General features: G+C 42.6%; 1 protein-coding gene across 6 annotated transcripts in view; it reads right to left on the bottom strand.

Annotated features, from left to right (window-relative positions):
* FBH1 (F-box DNA helicase 1) overlaps positions 1–16,781 on the bottom strand; it is a 62,371-nt gene that overhangs the window by 15,826 nt on the left and 29,764 nt on the right. For 5 of the 6 annotated variants that reach the window (XR_005029384.2, XM_036908201.2, XM_036908199.2 and 2 more), the window contains 12 exons: positions 15,697–15,852; positions 12,904–13,505; positions 9,925–10,055; positions 9,692–9,827; positions 8,175–8,365; positions 5,862–5,954; positions 5,367–5,461; positions 3,052–3,220; positions 2,145–2,367; positions 1,431–1,518; positions 1,260–1,346; positions 424–560 (listed from right to left, as the gene is read on the bottom strand). Coding sequence is in view for 5 of the 6 variants with exons in the window: in XM_036908199.2 (XP_036764094.2) it covers positions 424–560; positions 1,260–1,346; positions 1,431–1,518; positions 2,145–2,367; positions 3,052–3,220; positions 5,367–5,461; positions 5,862–5,954; positions 8,175–8,365; positions 9,692–9,827; positions 9,925–10,055; positions 12,904–13,505; positions 15,697–15,852 (2,108 nt within the window). In the remaining variant the exon portion in view is untranslated. The remainder of the gene's footprint in view (positions 1–423; positions 561–1,259; positions 1,347–1,430; positions 1,519–2,144; positions 2,368–3,051; positions 3,221–5,366; positions 5,462–5,861; positions 5,955–8,174; positions 8,366–9,691; positions 9,828–9,924; positions 10,056–12,903; positions 13,506–15,696; positions 15,853–16,781) is intronic. The other variant, XM_036908204.2, reaches the window with a different exon arrangement.

Here is a 16,781-nt window from a genome sequence, read left to right as displayed (position 1 = left end):
CTACTTCCCATCTCACCACACAGAGTAGTGAAGAGATGCACTCAAGGGCCAGCATTTAAAAAAATGAACTGCTTTTGCTCTGTCAAGGACATCCTTAAATGAACTGTTTTTTCCTTCCTTAACTCTGGGCACATTGCAGTAGAGTACCAGGACCTGGTACTGTTTGGCGCTGATGCCTTCCTTCATGGGAAGGCACTAGCAGTTCTACCCACCACTGCTTTGCGTGATCATTACAAATGTCACCACAGTGAAAAGGAGAAGAACTATTAAATGAAAGCAGTTTTGACTCTCCTGAGAATCATGGAAGATTGTAGAAGTAAGGATTTGCAGCATACTGTGAGCCTCTACCAGGCCCACAGCCATCACTGGAAAGAGTGTGGGCTTACACACTTCTGGGAACTTGGGAGCACAGAGAGCACTTACCTGTGTGAGATAGAAGACGTGAGTGTGAGGGACTGTGAACAGGGCGTTGACCGCACCACGGAAGGTATAGATCTGTTGGTGTGGGTCCCCTACAAAGATTTTCCCACATGGCTGAGACAGAACTATATTCATGATAGCTGCAACCAATAAGAGGGAAAGTAAGAGACTGGAAGGAATGCCAACCCACAGAGCAAAAAGAAACCACACTTGAAGGCAGAAAAAGATGATAATGCTTTCATGAAACTCTCCAGGCATGCTGGACACCAAGAGTTGTCTCTCCCTGCAGGATAGGCCTGTTCAATCCAAAGGAGTGATTTTCTGAGGGTCACAGAAACAGTGTCTCAAACTAGGAATGCAGACTATTTTTAATCCTGGATAGATTAATGAGTATAAGAAACCACATGGGCAAATATAATATGAAGCAAATTGTCTTCTTTAACATTGTAACTTAAGGCCCAAAAATGACCTACAAAGTCATGCTATTTTCTGTTAGCCACTTGAAAAATATGCAACACAAATTGTTCACTCTGACCTGACTACCTTTTCCCACTCGGCATGAGTCTTGGTCCCCATTAAATGATGACCTAGGCTTAGTCAACATTTTAAGAACAACCTAAGCAAAACATTTACAGAAAAATTAATCTGCTGAGTCAGGGGAAAGGACAACTGTGGATATCCGAAGTCCAACAATAAAAGATTTCTGAACAACTGAATGTCACTTGCTTTTCTTCATGACAAAGAAGAATAACTAACTGATTTCACATGCATGCCCTCTTACATAACCATGATGCTGTTTCTATGTACTTGAGACTATAATGTCCTGAATAGTTTATCACCTGGAGTACAGTCCTGGGCCTCATCCACAAAGATGGCATCAAAGGAAGCAAGCAAAGGCTTGCTCAGTTGCCAGAGTTTCAAGTAGCCTAAAAGGAGGGCATAGCAAGAGTCAGAGCTCATAAGTAAAGCAGTCACACTGAACAGAGAGCAAGATCTGGGAACCTGCATACCATCATGAGTCATTTGGTAAGCCTCTTCTTTGCATTCCCCCAGCTTCCGCATGTTGTCCCAAAGTCTGCTTGCTTCAAGGACACCGTTCTAGAAGAGAAGTGAAGTTGTAATCCATAGTTTAAGACCCTGGAAAAGAGAGCACCCTGACATCATGCTTCCATCTCCACATAGAGAGGTCAGAGCAAAGGCACCAGCTCAGCCCAGTAAGTGGCAGCCACACCCTTCACCCCTCTGGCCTGTCAAGTACAGAGGTGAGTAAGATGGTGGGCCGTGCCAAGCCTAGTGACAGAACACTGCTCAGAGAGCACAACACCTGATGAACCAAAAAAAGCTGAATTATTCCTCTAGATTTACGACTGACAGTAATTCACAAAAAGAATGGCAAATGATTGAAGACTTATGAAAATTAGGAAAGCAATTTCTAATCTTCAGATTCTAGGTCCAGCAGACCCACAACAAGCTCTTAGAAACCTTGGGTAGATGCCGCCCCTGTTCAATGGGAGGAGCGGTGTGAGGGTGAGGTGAGAGGCCTGTGAGTGTCCCTCACAGAAAGCACTGGGCAATCACAGCCATGCAGTGGGCCTCTGGTCCCCCCAGCCCCGCCCAGCGACAGCCTGCCCACAGTGCTTTAGACACCAATGACAAACAGAATGTTGCACCACTGCTCTCCTTGCGTGTCCCAGACCCTCCTGCTGAAGACATCACATACTCACCAGTTTTTCACTCTGTTCAACCATGACTCGCTGTCCTTGGCTGTTCTTACACCAAATAGGCACATGATCAATAGTCAGCTCTTCATCAGCTGAGGCAAAGAAGTTCTCCAAAGTCTTACATACTAGCTTGGCCCTTATGAATCCGCCTTTCCCTTCAGCAAGGACAGCATTGACCATGAAGGGTGTTAACTTGAAGAGATTCAATTTCTTCTTTAACTGGTACCTGTAATGCACATTCCAAATGAGTAGTATTTGGCTTTACTGCCACGTGCTATTTAGTGTCTCCTCCTCTCCCAACTCCCTTCTCTCCAATGACACCACAGGTCATTCTACGTGTCACACATAGGTGAAGGAAAAACACCAGAGAGGTTGAGCAAGGTCCACGCATGATTTGAAATGGTTTCATTAGGCTTTCACGAATTCACATATAATAGCCCAGAAGCAGCAACCCAGGGCCAATACCACTATTCCAAGGTGTGGACCAGATTCCAAGTCACCCCCAAGAGGGGCACTCCAAGCCTTCATGTGCAAGGGAATGCTGGTTCAGAGGCCCCAGGAGACCCGGACCAAGAACACCTCAGCTCAGTCTTCTCCCCCACTTCTGAGGGAAGCCTATCTGAGTAGTGATACCCTGGACTTCAGACAAATCATTCTGACTTTCTGTGCCTCAATTCCAGAGAAATGAGAATGCCCTCTTCAGCAAGATACTGTTATTTGTAAACAATATATTTTTATTGGTGAAAAGCATGAATCGCTAAATATCTTTTTTATTTCCTGCCTCTAAATGAAGATGAAAACATTAAATGTTCTTAGTGTCATTGTGTGAGAGTTCATATGTGATCACAATGATCACAGCATGAAAACCAGTCATCAGATGGAACAATGATGGGGGCAATGCAATGCTCACTTCCGCCCGACGTGTCCATAGGCCATGGAATGAAAGGTTTTGCAGATGACATTGCTGGGGAAGACTAGCTCGGCCTGCTTGGCAATGCTCTTGTTGAAGGTCACATACAGAAACCTGCTCTGAGACCACTTCTCCGCATACTTGACCAGGGTAGAGGTCTTCCCGGTGCCTGGGGAAGCCAAGAGGAAAGGAGTGACCCTCTAACTGGGAAAAACTATTGCAAAGGATGCCATAATCAGGTCTTACCCATGTTTACTTACCTCACCTCTTACTTGAGTGATAAGTGTTTCAATACTGATAAAAATTACAAACAGTATAGTGAAAAGAGGAGCAGATTCTAAGCACATTTACCTGGGTGGGATCATGGCTCTAGGAGGGTCTATCCAAAGAGCAAAGGGTAAGCCACCTGATCTCACGAAACCTCAGTGTGCTCATCAGGTATGAGTGGGTGACACTGACCTTGTAGGGTCTGGCAGGATAATCACCATGTACTCAGTGGAGAAACTGGATGTGGCAGCCACTGCTGGCCTAGGCATTATTAATGCTTCGACAGCAATAGCAGGCAGATGAGAGTGAAGGACTCTCCTGACCCATTCTGAACTCTCCTGTCTGCCTAGCCTCTCCACCACTCATTCGACTATTCAGTTATTCACTTGTCATTCACACAGCAAGTTCTCACCAAGCACCTACTACATGTTCAGCTGTATGCTAAGCACTGGGAGTATATTCAAACACATAAAGCAAGGTTCTTATATTACAATCTAGTTGATAATACAATACAAATACAGTTGGAACAATAAAACAGAATCAAAGTATAATGATACACAGTAGGATAAAAAAGATGGATTTGGAAACAAAACTTTTCACCTTTAAAAGAAGAAAAACAGTACCGCTTTCCCTCCCTAACAGGGCTGCTCTGGAGATCAATGACATAGTGTGTAAGCATTTATAAAATATGGATGTTGGCTATTCTTACTATATAATCAGGTACCAGTTAATACATATCATTAGTTACAGGAAGAGTTTAGAGAACATACAGGACTCCAACAGCTAAAGAAGCCTCCATCAAGAAGAAACATCAATGATGGGAGTCAACACAGCACAGCAGGGAAAGTGAGAGGAGAACTGGGGAGAGAGAAGGGAGGGGAGGAAAAAGGCTCACTTTTGGAGAGACACCAGCCTTAAATTCTACCTCTACCACTTATTGCTTATGTTACCTGGGGCAAGTCATTATAATTTTCCTGAGCTTCAAATCTTTCTCTATAAAATAGAGATGACTAAGCCAAATGATTTCCCTCGTTTGTGGAGTATAACAATGAAGCAAAACTGAAGGAACAAAATAGCAGCAGACTCAGAGACTCCAAGAAGGAACTAGTAGTTACCAAAGGGGAGGGGTGTGGGAGGGCGGGTGGGGAGGGAGGGAGAAGGGGACTGAGGGGTATTATGTTTAGTACACATGGTGTGGGGGATCACGGGGAGAACAGTGTAGCACAAAGAAGGCAAATAGTGAATCTGTGGCATCTTACTACACTGAAGGACAGTGACTGCATTGGGGTCTGGGTGGTGACTTGATAATATGGGTAAACGTAGTAACCACATTGTTTTTTCATGTGAAACCTTCATAAGAGTGTATATCAATCATACCTTAATAAAAAATTTTTAAAAAAATAGAGATGACTAAGCAACCTTCCAGAATATAGTTAGGATTACCACAGTGCCAGGCACATAGCAGGCATTTAACAAACGGTGGTTGTTGCTTTTAGTAGGAAATGGAGACAGAAAAGAACTGCAAAGAGTGCAGGTAGAGAAAGCAGCATGAACAAAGGTTCAGACACAAAAACAACCATGTACCTTGAGACTCTCAGTACAACTAGCTGACTGAGGCAGGAGTGTAACAGACAATATAGTTAGGAATGTAGGGTAGAACCAAATGGCGAGAGAGCCTTCCAGATTTTACCCTACAGAAATCAGGGAGCTACTGAAACTCTGACCAGATGCTCTAACACTACCTGCCACCCCATAAGCAATCAGTGCCTAAGCATGTACAATGACACAGAACAGGCTGGCTCAGTCCCAGTGGTGTCCACCCCACAGACTTAATTCCCACAAACAACCTGTGTCACCAGGAACTCCGGTGTGGATGTCCCTTGACTGGTAAGAAAAAGCATTACCTGGCAGCTGCTTTTTAGATTATTTAATTTTAACAGTTCGGTAACAGATCAAGGTAAAGATACTCTGGCAGGTATGAGGATCGGGATTTGCTGGTAAGAGGCATGAACCTGACTTTCTATTTCAGGAATGGAAAGCTCCCTTACCTGCAAATGCCATAATTTTTACCACCTGGAGAGGTTCCATCTTATGGCTCAGAATCAGCTGCTGTTCATGTGTAAGTTGGATGCTTGTTTTCTTGCTATAATCATTAAAGAAGACAGATCAGTAAAACAGAAAAGAATTGAAAAGCCCAGGTAATGGACTGTCAAAACCAAACAGGCAAATTGGATGAACAATTTAACCACCACCAATAAAAGTACCTCCCATTAGGGTGAAAGAAGTGTCATAAAATTAGGTTATGTTGTTGGATGCATGTTTAGTAAGTTTGTTAAAAATTACTGAATTTTACAGTTAATGGGTATATTTTATATAATATAAATTATACCTCAATAAAGTTGTTAAAACAAAACAACCCTCATCCTTAAGTATGAGAAAGAGTCAAGAATGGCAAGCACACACACACACACACACACACACACACACACACACACACACACTCCCTCCCTCCCTCCCTCCCTCCCTCCCCTCTGAATACATACCCTGGCCAGACTGAAGGTTCCTCTCTAACTTCTGTGGCCTGAGTACAGGAATTCTCCTGAAGATACAGGCAATAGAAAATGTTGTAGTGAATCCTAATAGGGAAAAAGCAGATTTAGAGATTCTTCATATTAAGTTACAACTTGTATCTTATTTTTTCTCAGATGTATTCAGACTTCTTACTATTTCTAAAAAGAAAATACCTACCATCTTATTATGGGAGAAAAAAAAGAAAGAAAAGAATTTAAATATACCTAGAGCTGACCAAAGCCCTCTGAGAGCATAGCTCTGGGAAGACGCCTGGCTCCAGTGTGTAATGGCAAAAGGACGGAGACCAGGACATGCTCTTGGGGGAACAAGGCACCAACTGTGACCTTAAGAGACAATCACAAGACCAGTAAGAACCAGCTAAAAACAAATGTAAATTCTGCTCCTAGAGGTGAAATCATTATTCAACATCAAATTAATGTCATCTTATCTTTCTGAGCCTGTTTCCTGCTCTCTGCTTCCCATGAGGTGACAGTGGTTTAGAAGCATGAAGAACATTCTATCTTTTAAGGTTCCAAAGGTAAGGTGCTACACTGATAACAAGATATGATTACCAATGACTGAAAAACAAAATAACCGGCAAGTCACCAAGATGGAGCAAAAATGACACAGGGCACTCAACAGAGGCACTGGACATGGTCAAACACAGCCTGCTACCAGCCTGTGTTCCCACTGAACCCAAACTCCTTTCTCCATAACCAATTGACCACATTTTAGTGCACTGCTCCCCATCCCAAGTGAAAAGAGGTGATCTCCAAACATCAATCATTTTGGTGCAACAAATACCTTTAATAATACAACATTTCAGCCTCCGGCCATACTAAGATTATCTCCTAGGTAAAGCAGGAAGAAATACATAAACACAGCAAAACTCAACATATCATACCTTCCATTCTCATCTATGCCCATGTGAGCATGCAAATTATCCATAGGTTCATATTTGTCCTTAATGTTATTCATCATTTGTGTATTTGTCTTGTCCAAATTATGTTATAAAACTCCTTGCCCCGTGCCTCAATGCTCTGGAGTGCGATACATCGTCAACTACATTTAATGAGGTGAAACAACTCAGAAACTCAGCAAGTATGATGTTTTTGAAGAATGAATGTTCCATCCTTGAACCTCACCAAGGGTGATGGCCATAGCTCATCTGGTGCCATCAGCCATGTCTCTCCTTGGCTCACTAGTTCCAGAGAAAGAAGCCCTCTCCAGGCTTGTGCTCCCCATGATCCGCTGAACTGCCATGATGCTGCCTGTCACACAGAGACCAGGGCCTGCAGAGCTGCCCTCATACCCTGCATGTGATGACTTCCTCCTGTGGCCCACAACATCTTCCCTCAGCTGGTCTCTGTCCACCCCTCATAATCATATAGTGGTCCCTTACTTATTACATTCTGCCACCCTGGGCTTCTTCTGTTCCTTGTATAAATTCATTTCTGTCTTTGTGCCCTTAAATAACTTATTCCTTCCGCTAACATGCTCTCCCCTAAATCCTCAAATGGCTGGCTTCACATTCAGGTTTCAATGCAGACGTCACTTCCTCAGGGAAGCTTTTTTTCACCCAGTCTAGAGTTCCCACTCCCTCGCCCATCATCCTATTATTTTTCTTTGCTCACTAAAACGTTCTTGTTTCACATATTTACTTATACGGTGCCTGTCCCCCCTCACCAGAACACACAATACACAAGAGCAAGAAGAGGGCCCAACTTGCCCAGTGGCGGCCTGAATGCCTGGAGAACTATCTCATTCATGTACAGGTGCTAAAAAGCTTGCTGAGTGTGCATATTCCTCTCAAAACTGACCTCATAAGCAAAACCATTCAGGTTACTAAATTAGCAACCCATATGCTACTGACAGCCTTTCTCTCATTAAGATGATAAATGGCAATGACTTAAGCATAATTCTTAAACCCTATTCCAAAAAAGAGAAATGGAGGAACCAAATCCTAACATTTTCTTAGGAAAACACAGCCCAGTATGAATACAGGTTTCTTTCAGTGAGGAGACTTCACTTCGGGCTTCAATCCCCCCAAGTGGGAAGACTGCCTCCCCACACCTTCCAGTTGTTGGGGTAGATATCTGCAGAGCACTGTTACCTGCACCGCTACACTTCAACGTGCAAAGCCTCCACTTTACAGACAGAGCCTGGGGTGGAGCAGCACAAGGCTGCAGCTCGCCCAAGTTCCAGCTGGAAAGGAGCAGAGCTGGGACTTGCAGCAGGGGCAGGCCTTCCACTCTACTAGGCCATGGCTCCCCCGACAGCTTTACCGATTGCTGATGTTAATCCCTTTCTCCCTCATGGCGTAGAGCAGCACTGCGATGCAGTATAAGGTCTCAGTGATTTCCGGCATGGTCACGGTGGAACCAGGTCTCCTGAGGCAGAGGAGCAGCTGCTGGATGTCATTCACACTGCTGGACAGGAGGACAATGGCTGCTACCAAAGCCCACACGTTGACACCCTGCAGGGGGAGGTGAGCCAGGATAGAGGGGGAGAAGACCCCAAACACAATAAATGAACAGCATATCAGACAGCAAAGAGAGCCAAGTTTGGGGTTCGGATGCCACCTACAGTATTGGAATTCAGGACAAACTTCCCAAAGACATTTGGCAAGCAATGAGAACTTTCCCTTTTGCCCTGGATTCCTTTCTTCTCATCACCTTTGAATCTGAGTCCTCAGTTTCTTTAATTAAATAACATTTATGAAGTATCTAACAAGGACCTCACACAGAGGTAACACTCTCACCTCCCCACCCACCCTCCCCAGGTCAGTGTGAGCTCTCATACAGTATCCCAGTGTGATACTCTGGACTGAGTATCCATTGAGTCCAGACACTCAATGGAGTCAAAACAAGCTCACCAGTAAATACGTGCCTACTCGGGAGGCACAGAAGATGGGAGACACAAAAGAAAACAGCAGTCTTGAGGAGGACATTAAGATGTTAACTATTTATTTTATACTATTATTATTTAGTAATTATTAAATATTAAGCTAAATAAATTTAAAAAAAATTATAATGGACAGTATGCTCTACTTAGTATGTCTAAGAAAATGTTCACTAACACAGAAATAGTCAATAATGGACATTTATCTTTAACATTTTTAACTTTACAAGTCTCCCTGTTAAAAAATACATTCCAAGAAAGGAAGGGTCCATGTAGCTCTTGCTACAACCAGACTTGAAAGAAAGCTCACTTCACCACCATCAATGATCCACTTCACTCAAGTGAAAAAAAAGAGAAAAGCAGATGGCTGGATTCCCAACCCCTACCAGTTACAGAAAACAGGCTGATGAGGTTTCATGTAGCTTCCAAGACAGAATCTTGGAATCTCTGATGTAGAGGAGGAGCTGCAAGACTGAGTGAGGAAAATGAAGACTACTCCTAGGGTATCATTAACTCATTGTGTGTCTGTAGCAAGATTCTTAATTTCTTTGGCTCTTTCAAATAACCCAAGTTGTCAACAATGGAATGGGCTGCCTTATAAGAAAGCTTATTAATCAGAATGTTCAGAGGTTAGATGACCATCCTCTGTTGAGGACTCCTTCACAGAATATGAAATTACACAAATGAATTTTAAAATTCCTTCTAAATTTAAGAAGCTATAACAATCTGGCCTTTTATTTTTCTAATGGGGCCAATGCCAAGATTGAGGCTTCAGAGGAGCAATTAAAGGAACATTTTGAAAATAAATCTAAACCTTCAGACAAACTTATCACCAATGCACTTTTTTCCAATGAGAACGGTGCCGCTGACCCTCAGTAACTTCCACAGCCTCTTCACATACCGCAGCTGCAGCATAGAGGTCCGGGAGGTGCTGCCGTACACATGCTTCCGCCTCAGGAAGGAGGACATGATCCCTCAGACTCCACAGTGCCCTTCCAGGATCCACACTTGGGGAGCACTTAGTGGTGGCTGTGTAGCTGTAAGACAGTCACAGAGTCCATAAGGAAATCCTAAGTGGACTATATGGGAAGGGACTTGAGAACCTATCTCCCTCCCAGGAGGAAGACAACTCACCGGATGAGGTTCAGCACACACAAGTCTGACTCCTTTTCTATGCCGTAGTTCAGTAAGATGCCATCCACTTTGCTGACAGCTTGCTCTTCGTTCATCAGGTATCGATGATACAGCTTTTTCCAAGGAATGAACTATATAGTTAAAAAAATCCAAAATGACATGCAGGCAATGGCTATGACAGAACAGATTAGGCCACAAACACAGATAACCTTTTATCAACTGAAAAGCGAGTATAGATCACAATTCAAAATCTGGGCAAAGCGAGTAGCTATATTATCCAAATTTTGGCTGGAAACTAGAAGAACCAGGTCATGGTTTTGGTTCTAACATTAACTTGTTATAGAACCTGGGAAAAGCTAGTGCTTCAATTTCCCCATCTGAAATAGGGTCCTGTCCCTGTCAGGACATTAATGGCTCAGAGTTTCAGTGATGACTAAATTATACAGGAGCTGTAGCTGTACTAATAGCAGACAAAACAGATTTTACATAAAAAAGTACTGTAAGAAACAAAAAAGGAGCTTATATAATGATAAAAGAGTCAATTTGCCAAGAAGGTATAATTATATGCACCAAACATCAGACTCCTCAATCAAGGAAGCAAACATTGACAGAATTGAAGGGAGAAACAGATAGCAACGTAATAGTAATAGGACACTTCAATACTCTACTTTCAAGAATGGCAGAACCACCAGACAGAAGATCAATAAGGAAACAGAGAACTTGAACAATGCTGGACCAACCGGACCCAAGAGACACACAGTCATGTACAAAACACCCCACCCAACGACAGCAGAACACAATCTTCTTAAATGCACATGGATAGATTATATGCTAGGCCAGAAAAGAAGTCTTAACATATTTTAAGAGAATGAATTATAGAAAGTATATTTTTCAATCACCATGGAATGAAACAAGAAATGGGAAGCAGAAAGAAAACTGGAAAACCCACATTTATGTGGAAATTAAATAACACACAACTGATGGGCGAAAAAAGAAGTCATGAAGAAATCAGAAAATACCTGAGACAAGGGAAAACAAAACACAGCATACCAAAACTTACGGGATAACATGAGAGCAGTACTAGAAAGAAGTTTATAGCTGAAAGCACTTACATTAAAAAAGAAGAACGATGACAAATCAACAGCCTAACTTTACACCTAAAGGAACCAGAAAAAGAACAAAGTAAACCCAAAGCTAGCAGAAGGAAGGAAATAATAAAGACCAGAGATAAATAAAATAGAAAATAGAAAAATAGGAGGAAAAAAAAAATCACTGAAACTAAGAGTTGATTTTTTAAAAGATCAACAAAACTGACAATCCTCAGGTAGATAAAGAAAAGAGAATAGTCACATAATTACAATCAGAAATGAAGAGGGGACATTACAACTGTTGCCACAGAAATAACAAGGATTATAAGAGATGACTAAGGAACAACTCTGTACCAGCAAACTGGATAACCTAGAAGTGGATAAATCCCTAGAAACATAACACACCAAGAGTGAGTCATGAACAAACAGAAAGTCTGAGGAGACCAATAATGGATAAGGTAGCTGAGTCAATAATCAAAAACCTCCCAACAAAGAAAATTCCAGGACCAGATGGCTTTGCTAGAGAATTCTACCAAAAATTATAAAGAAGAATTAATATCAATCCTCCTCAAACTCTGTGTAAAAATTAAGAGGAGGGAGCACTTCCAAACTTATTCCATGAGGCCGGCATAACCTTAGATCAAAGCCAGAGAAAAGCATAGGAAGTGAAAAGAAAATGAGACCCATTATAGGTTTCTGAAAATAAATCATCATGTAACTTTTGGTGATGAAAAATAAGCATTATTCTAACACTTTAAGAGGTAAGTATAAGCTGGGATACCTTCCCAATAGTCTTCTCAAGCAGAATGGAGAATACCTTTGCTCATTCCCATCCATGACTACTGAGTTCACACACAAGAGACCTCAATTTAGTGGGCAGAAATGCTGTAACACATATAAAAGCAAAAAGACAATTCTCAGAAAGTAGGAGACAAAACTTCAAGCAAAGGATGGAGCAAGAGTGATGCGCTTAGAAGAAAAATGAACCAAGTCTCAATATGTCCATCTTGCACTCCATCCTGAAATTTTTAAGCTTCAACATATCTGAAGGGAGAGTCAATCTCTATTTCTCTGGTTTATCCCCAATGCCTAGTCTAAGAGATATATAAGCTAAGCAAAACCATCTCCCAGTCCTCAGGTTCACTGGAGAACCAGAACCTGTAAAGGGAAGAAACACAACCAAACAACAAAGGGCGGGGAGGGGCGGGGTGGGGCAGGCAGGGCACCAGAGCAGAGATAACTGACAGCAGCACTGAAAAGTCTTTTGAGAGTGGGCTCCCCTCTGTGTCAATCTCAAAAAGTACTCCAAGGTGATTCAGTGGGAATGGTCATTCATTAATTACCTACCACATGCAAAATATTGTGAAGTACAATGAAGAATACAAAAACAAACAGGGCAGCCAGCTTTCTATCATTGAGCCAAAAACTTTAAAGGAAGAAGGGCTCTCTAGCCCATGGCGCAGAATATGACAAGCTTGTAACAGGTAGAAACTGCTACAGCAGCACAGGAAGAGAAAGTGAGAGACTGCAGTGGAATGAAATGGGAAGGAGCAGCGTGAAGCCCTGCAGCAGAGGTAAGATGTGCACAAAGGCAGGAGAGCCCTTTCTGGGACGGTGGGGACTTGACCCGCAAACACAGGGTAAGGAGCAGGCCGTCTGTGGTTGGGCACAACAAACCATTTGCTATGTCAAGCAGAGAGCACTGACGCTGGAGTCACAGGGTAGCAAATATGGAAAGCCTCAAAGGCTTCCAGGGAAACTGTGTGCTCTTCTGGAGGCTAGGGGAAACTACTCTTTCTAAAGAAACACTAAAATCAGAGGTATGCATTAAGTGAATCTAATCTATGTATTTTTAGAGAAGACATCACAGGCCCACAAGTGTTTTACCTACCAGTGGGTCACTGATGATCTCCCTCCAGAGGTGGCACACCAAGCTCAGATTCCAGTAGAGATCCTCCACAGGAAGGAAAGCAAAGACGTGCCTCAGGACTTCACTAGGCAGGCTACAGATGTGGCTCTGGGGTTCTTGACAGGGTGAGGTCCCAAAAAGCCCATAGTAAGAGTCAGGAATGGGATCAGGACCAGTGTCCTCCACCTCTTGGCTGGAGTTTCCAGATCCTGCGGAGAGCTGTGACACACAGTCCTCTGCTTCGTGCCTAGCTTCCCTAGGCCTTATGCATGACAGGGACAATCGGTGCCGTGGGGTTTTCTTAGAAACCCCATCGCACTGACCAGTCCCTGAAGCTTGATTCCTCTCATCCTCAAAGGATCGAGACCGCTTCCTCACAGGCAGAGCAGAGCCTGACAAGCTCAGAGTTGCTTCTCCATCACTTTCCTGAGGCAGGGCACAATTGCTCTCTGCAACAAAGATCATTTCCCCCTCCGAGTCCTTAGAGCTGTCCTGGCCCACAGAATTGCTTTTGGCCATGTCATTGGTGCGCCACTCCTGGCCAGCTGGGAAGAATTCAGTGTTGTATCTTTGCCATCTTTGACCTGAAAGGAGAACCCAACAGAATGAACCAGAAATGAATAATGACTGCAGACTCACTGTTGACCCAAATGAAACAAACTAATTTTCAATTATGTATATTAATAGAGGAAAGAGAAAGGACATATTTATTGGTCAACTGATTATATAGTATAGCTTAACTGACTCTTCATAAGTCAGATTTAGAAAGAGACCAGCCTTTGGATGGTTTGAGGGCCACATATACTTTGTAATACAAACAAACAGACTACCTAAATGGACAGACACCCCCTTACAAAACTTCACCTCTCCAGGCTTGCTCTTAGAATAACAAATCTAAGTTCGCTTAAGTAGAAAGGAAAATTCTTTAGGTTACTGGGATTCCGTAAAACCCACATTTCTCCTTTGACAGAGTTAAAACCCTTTAAATTCATTATTTCCTCCTGTGAAGCTGACACCTTTATTTTATAATAAAAAAGGCAATTTTAATAAAATTATAATAAAATTAAATTAAAATTTAATAGAATTTAGTAAAATAAAAACATATTATTTTATAATAAGAGAGTCAGAATTCTCTTACTATTAGAGTGGTACCTAATCTAGTCTATACATTTACTCAAAAGGCATGTACTAAGCACCTGCTATTCTGAAAAAAACATAAAGTGAAACTTAGTATACACAGTCCCTGACCTCGCAGATTTTCAAGGCATTTATGAGTCCATATGGTGATTTTATACATCACCACAGTATCTTTAAACTCCCATTTATTGTAAAATGCCAATAAAGCATTTCAAGTTTGTCAATACACAAAAAAATACATAGCTCTTGAAAAGGCTGTAGCCAAAATTCTCACTTTGGAAAACAAGAGGTAAAACAAAACTAGGTTTAGCCTTTTACAGAATTTATAGAATTTAATAATTTTTTATTGTTAAGAAAAAGTTTATAACTTCTCCTGGGGCAGTTTGATAGAAATGTAGACTTCAGACATCAACAGGCCTGGGTTAAATCCTGCTATTTTCTATTTGTGGAACTCAACTGCACCAATTTTTATGGAGAGCCTACTACATGTCCAGTGCTAGCACTCCATGCTGGAACATACACATGCTGACCAAGTCTCTCTCATAAAGAGCTCCCAACCAGAAAAGATGACTTACAAACACAAAATAAAATACCAAACATCATAAAACCACTGAGCTCTGTAACATCTTTCTGTGTTGACAGATAGTAACTACACTAGTTGGGGAGGGCATTTAATAATGGGTATAGCTGTTGAATTTCTATGTTGTATACTTGAAACCAATATAATATTGCATGTCAACTATACTTAAATTTTTAAAAAATCTAAGTAAATAAATAAAAACTGTTGAGTTTAACACTGCCTCATAAATTGGATATGGTAGTTCCAAAAAGTGGTAAACACATATTGCAAAATTTAAAGACCACTAGATAATGTAATGTTTGAGTTGGATTCTGAAATAGCATATATTAACAGGAAAACTGGCAATCTGGAGTACACTGGCAGGCATTAACAAATGTGGGAATTGGGCTGGTCTGTAGGTGTGTATGAGAAAACCAACCTGCCACAGGTGTGGTCTGCATGTAAAGCAAACATGCATCAGATAATAACAGCTATCAGGTGACGGTGCGTCGGAGCTGGAGTCCATAATAGCGAAGGGAACATTTCACTGTGGGTTCTTCAGGGTGGCAGTGACATGACAGAAAACAGTATTCAAGAATACTCAAGAATATTGATGACATGTTTCAGTGGATTTGGAAGAAATAAAATCTGAAGGCAGGTAAAAGGTGGCTGCAGCAGCCCAGGTGTGAGGTGACAAAGGGCATAGTCTACCATGAAAGTGCTGGGTGAGGGGACACTCTGGGGAAAACTAGTGATACAGTGGACCTAGTGATGCACTGGGCATACAGGATGACTGGACAGTCAGGAAATCACACCAGCTCCAAACTGGACTACTGGTGACTTGGTGTGTGATTTCTGCCATGCCATGATCAGGCAAACTAATGGCATTCATGCAGCACATCTTACCAATCATTATGACAGGATGGAATTTTCATAGAGTACTGACAAATAATGAAAAACATGTCAAACTATTGGAACAGCACTACAAAATCACAGGAGCAATGTTTACAAATCCTGAGAGTCAGACAAAGTCTATAAATTCTACAGATGCTGAATGCAAGGTGCTTTGGAAGACATACCCCTAGTTCTGCTTTTTGTTCTGGGTCTAGGATAGAGACTGGAGTTCGGGTCTCTGTTGGTCCATCTTTGGCTGTAGGGCTGGATCACAGCCAAGTGACTCTGAGCCAAATGTTGGCAGTCAATGGCTGTAAGATGCTTCCGCTTAAACCGTCTCACTGTTTTGCACCAAAAGGTAGAAGAAATGGGACACTGGTTAGTTAGCATCAATTCCACAAACCAGCCAGAAAAGTATACTTTGTTTCAGGAATACAATGACTGTCAACTGTCCCAGCCAGCTCTTTCCCTCTTCCCTAAGTTCCTATCAACTTTTGTCACTTCATAGTATCTTAGCATTTCCTCCTTAGTAGTTAAGAATCCTAAGATCCTAAAATTATCTTTTTTTTTCTTTGACTTATTATACATTCTAGAAGCCCTGACTGTGAAATGCTAGATGAAGTGCTCATTCATAAGGAAGTTGCCAGGAGCCAAGATGGTGGCATGAGGAGAGCAGCAGAAATCTCCTCCCAAAAACATATATATTTTGGAAAATACAACAAATACAACTATCCCTAAAAGAGAGACCAGAAGACACAGCCAGACTGCATCTACACCTGTGAGAACCCAGCGCCTTGCGAAGGGAGTAAGATAGAAGCTGTGGCCCGACGGGACCCGAGCACCCCGCACCGCAGATCCCAGTGGGAGGAGAGGAGTCGGAGTGGGGAGGGAGAGGGAGCCCAGGACTGCTGAACACCCAGCCCTAGCCATCCGCACTGGAGCACAGATACACAGTGCGTGGGGGATGGAAACTAGGGAAATGGGACAGTAAGACCTGTGAGCGGGTACCCGCAGCCAGTAACATGAGGACAAAAAAAAGCGAGTGCCCTTTGAAAGTCTTAAAGGGACAGGGACCCAACAGGTGGACAGAGGTGTCCCGGCACAATCAGCTTAGCAGCTGGGAACCCGGGGAACTCCGGGCGCCCTAACTCCCTGGGCAGCAGAGGAGCTCCGAGGCCCCTCACGGTGATAACAATCTCCCGCCAGTTCCCCCTCCAGCACCACTCCACTATAGCAGTAAGGCCACGCCCACAGCAATCGTGCACACGGA

The sequence above is a fragment of the Manis pentadactyla genome, chromosome 3 (assembly GCF_030020395.1).
Source record: "Manis pentadactyla isolate mManPen7 chromosome 3, mManPen7.hap1, whole genome shotgun sequence".
Classification (NCBI taxonomy): Eukaryota; Metazoa; Chordata; class Mammalia; order Pholidota; family Manidae; genus Manis; species Manis pentadactyla.
The sequence above is the reverse complement of the archived record's forward strand: the minus strand, read 5'-3'. Positions and strand labels throughout refer to the sequence as shown.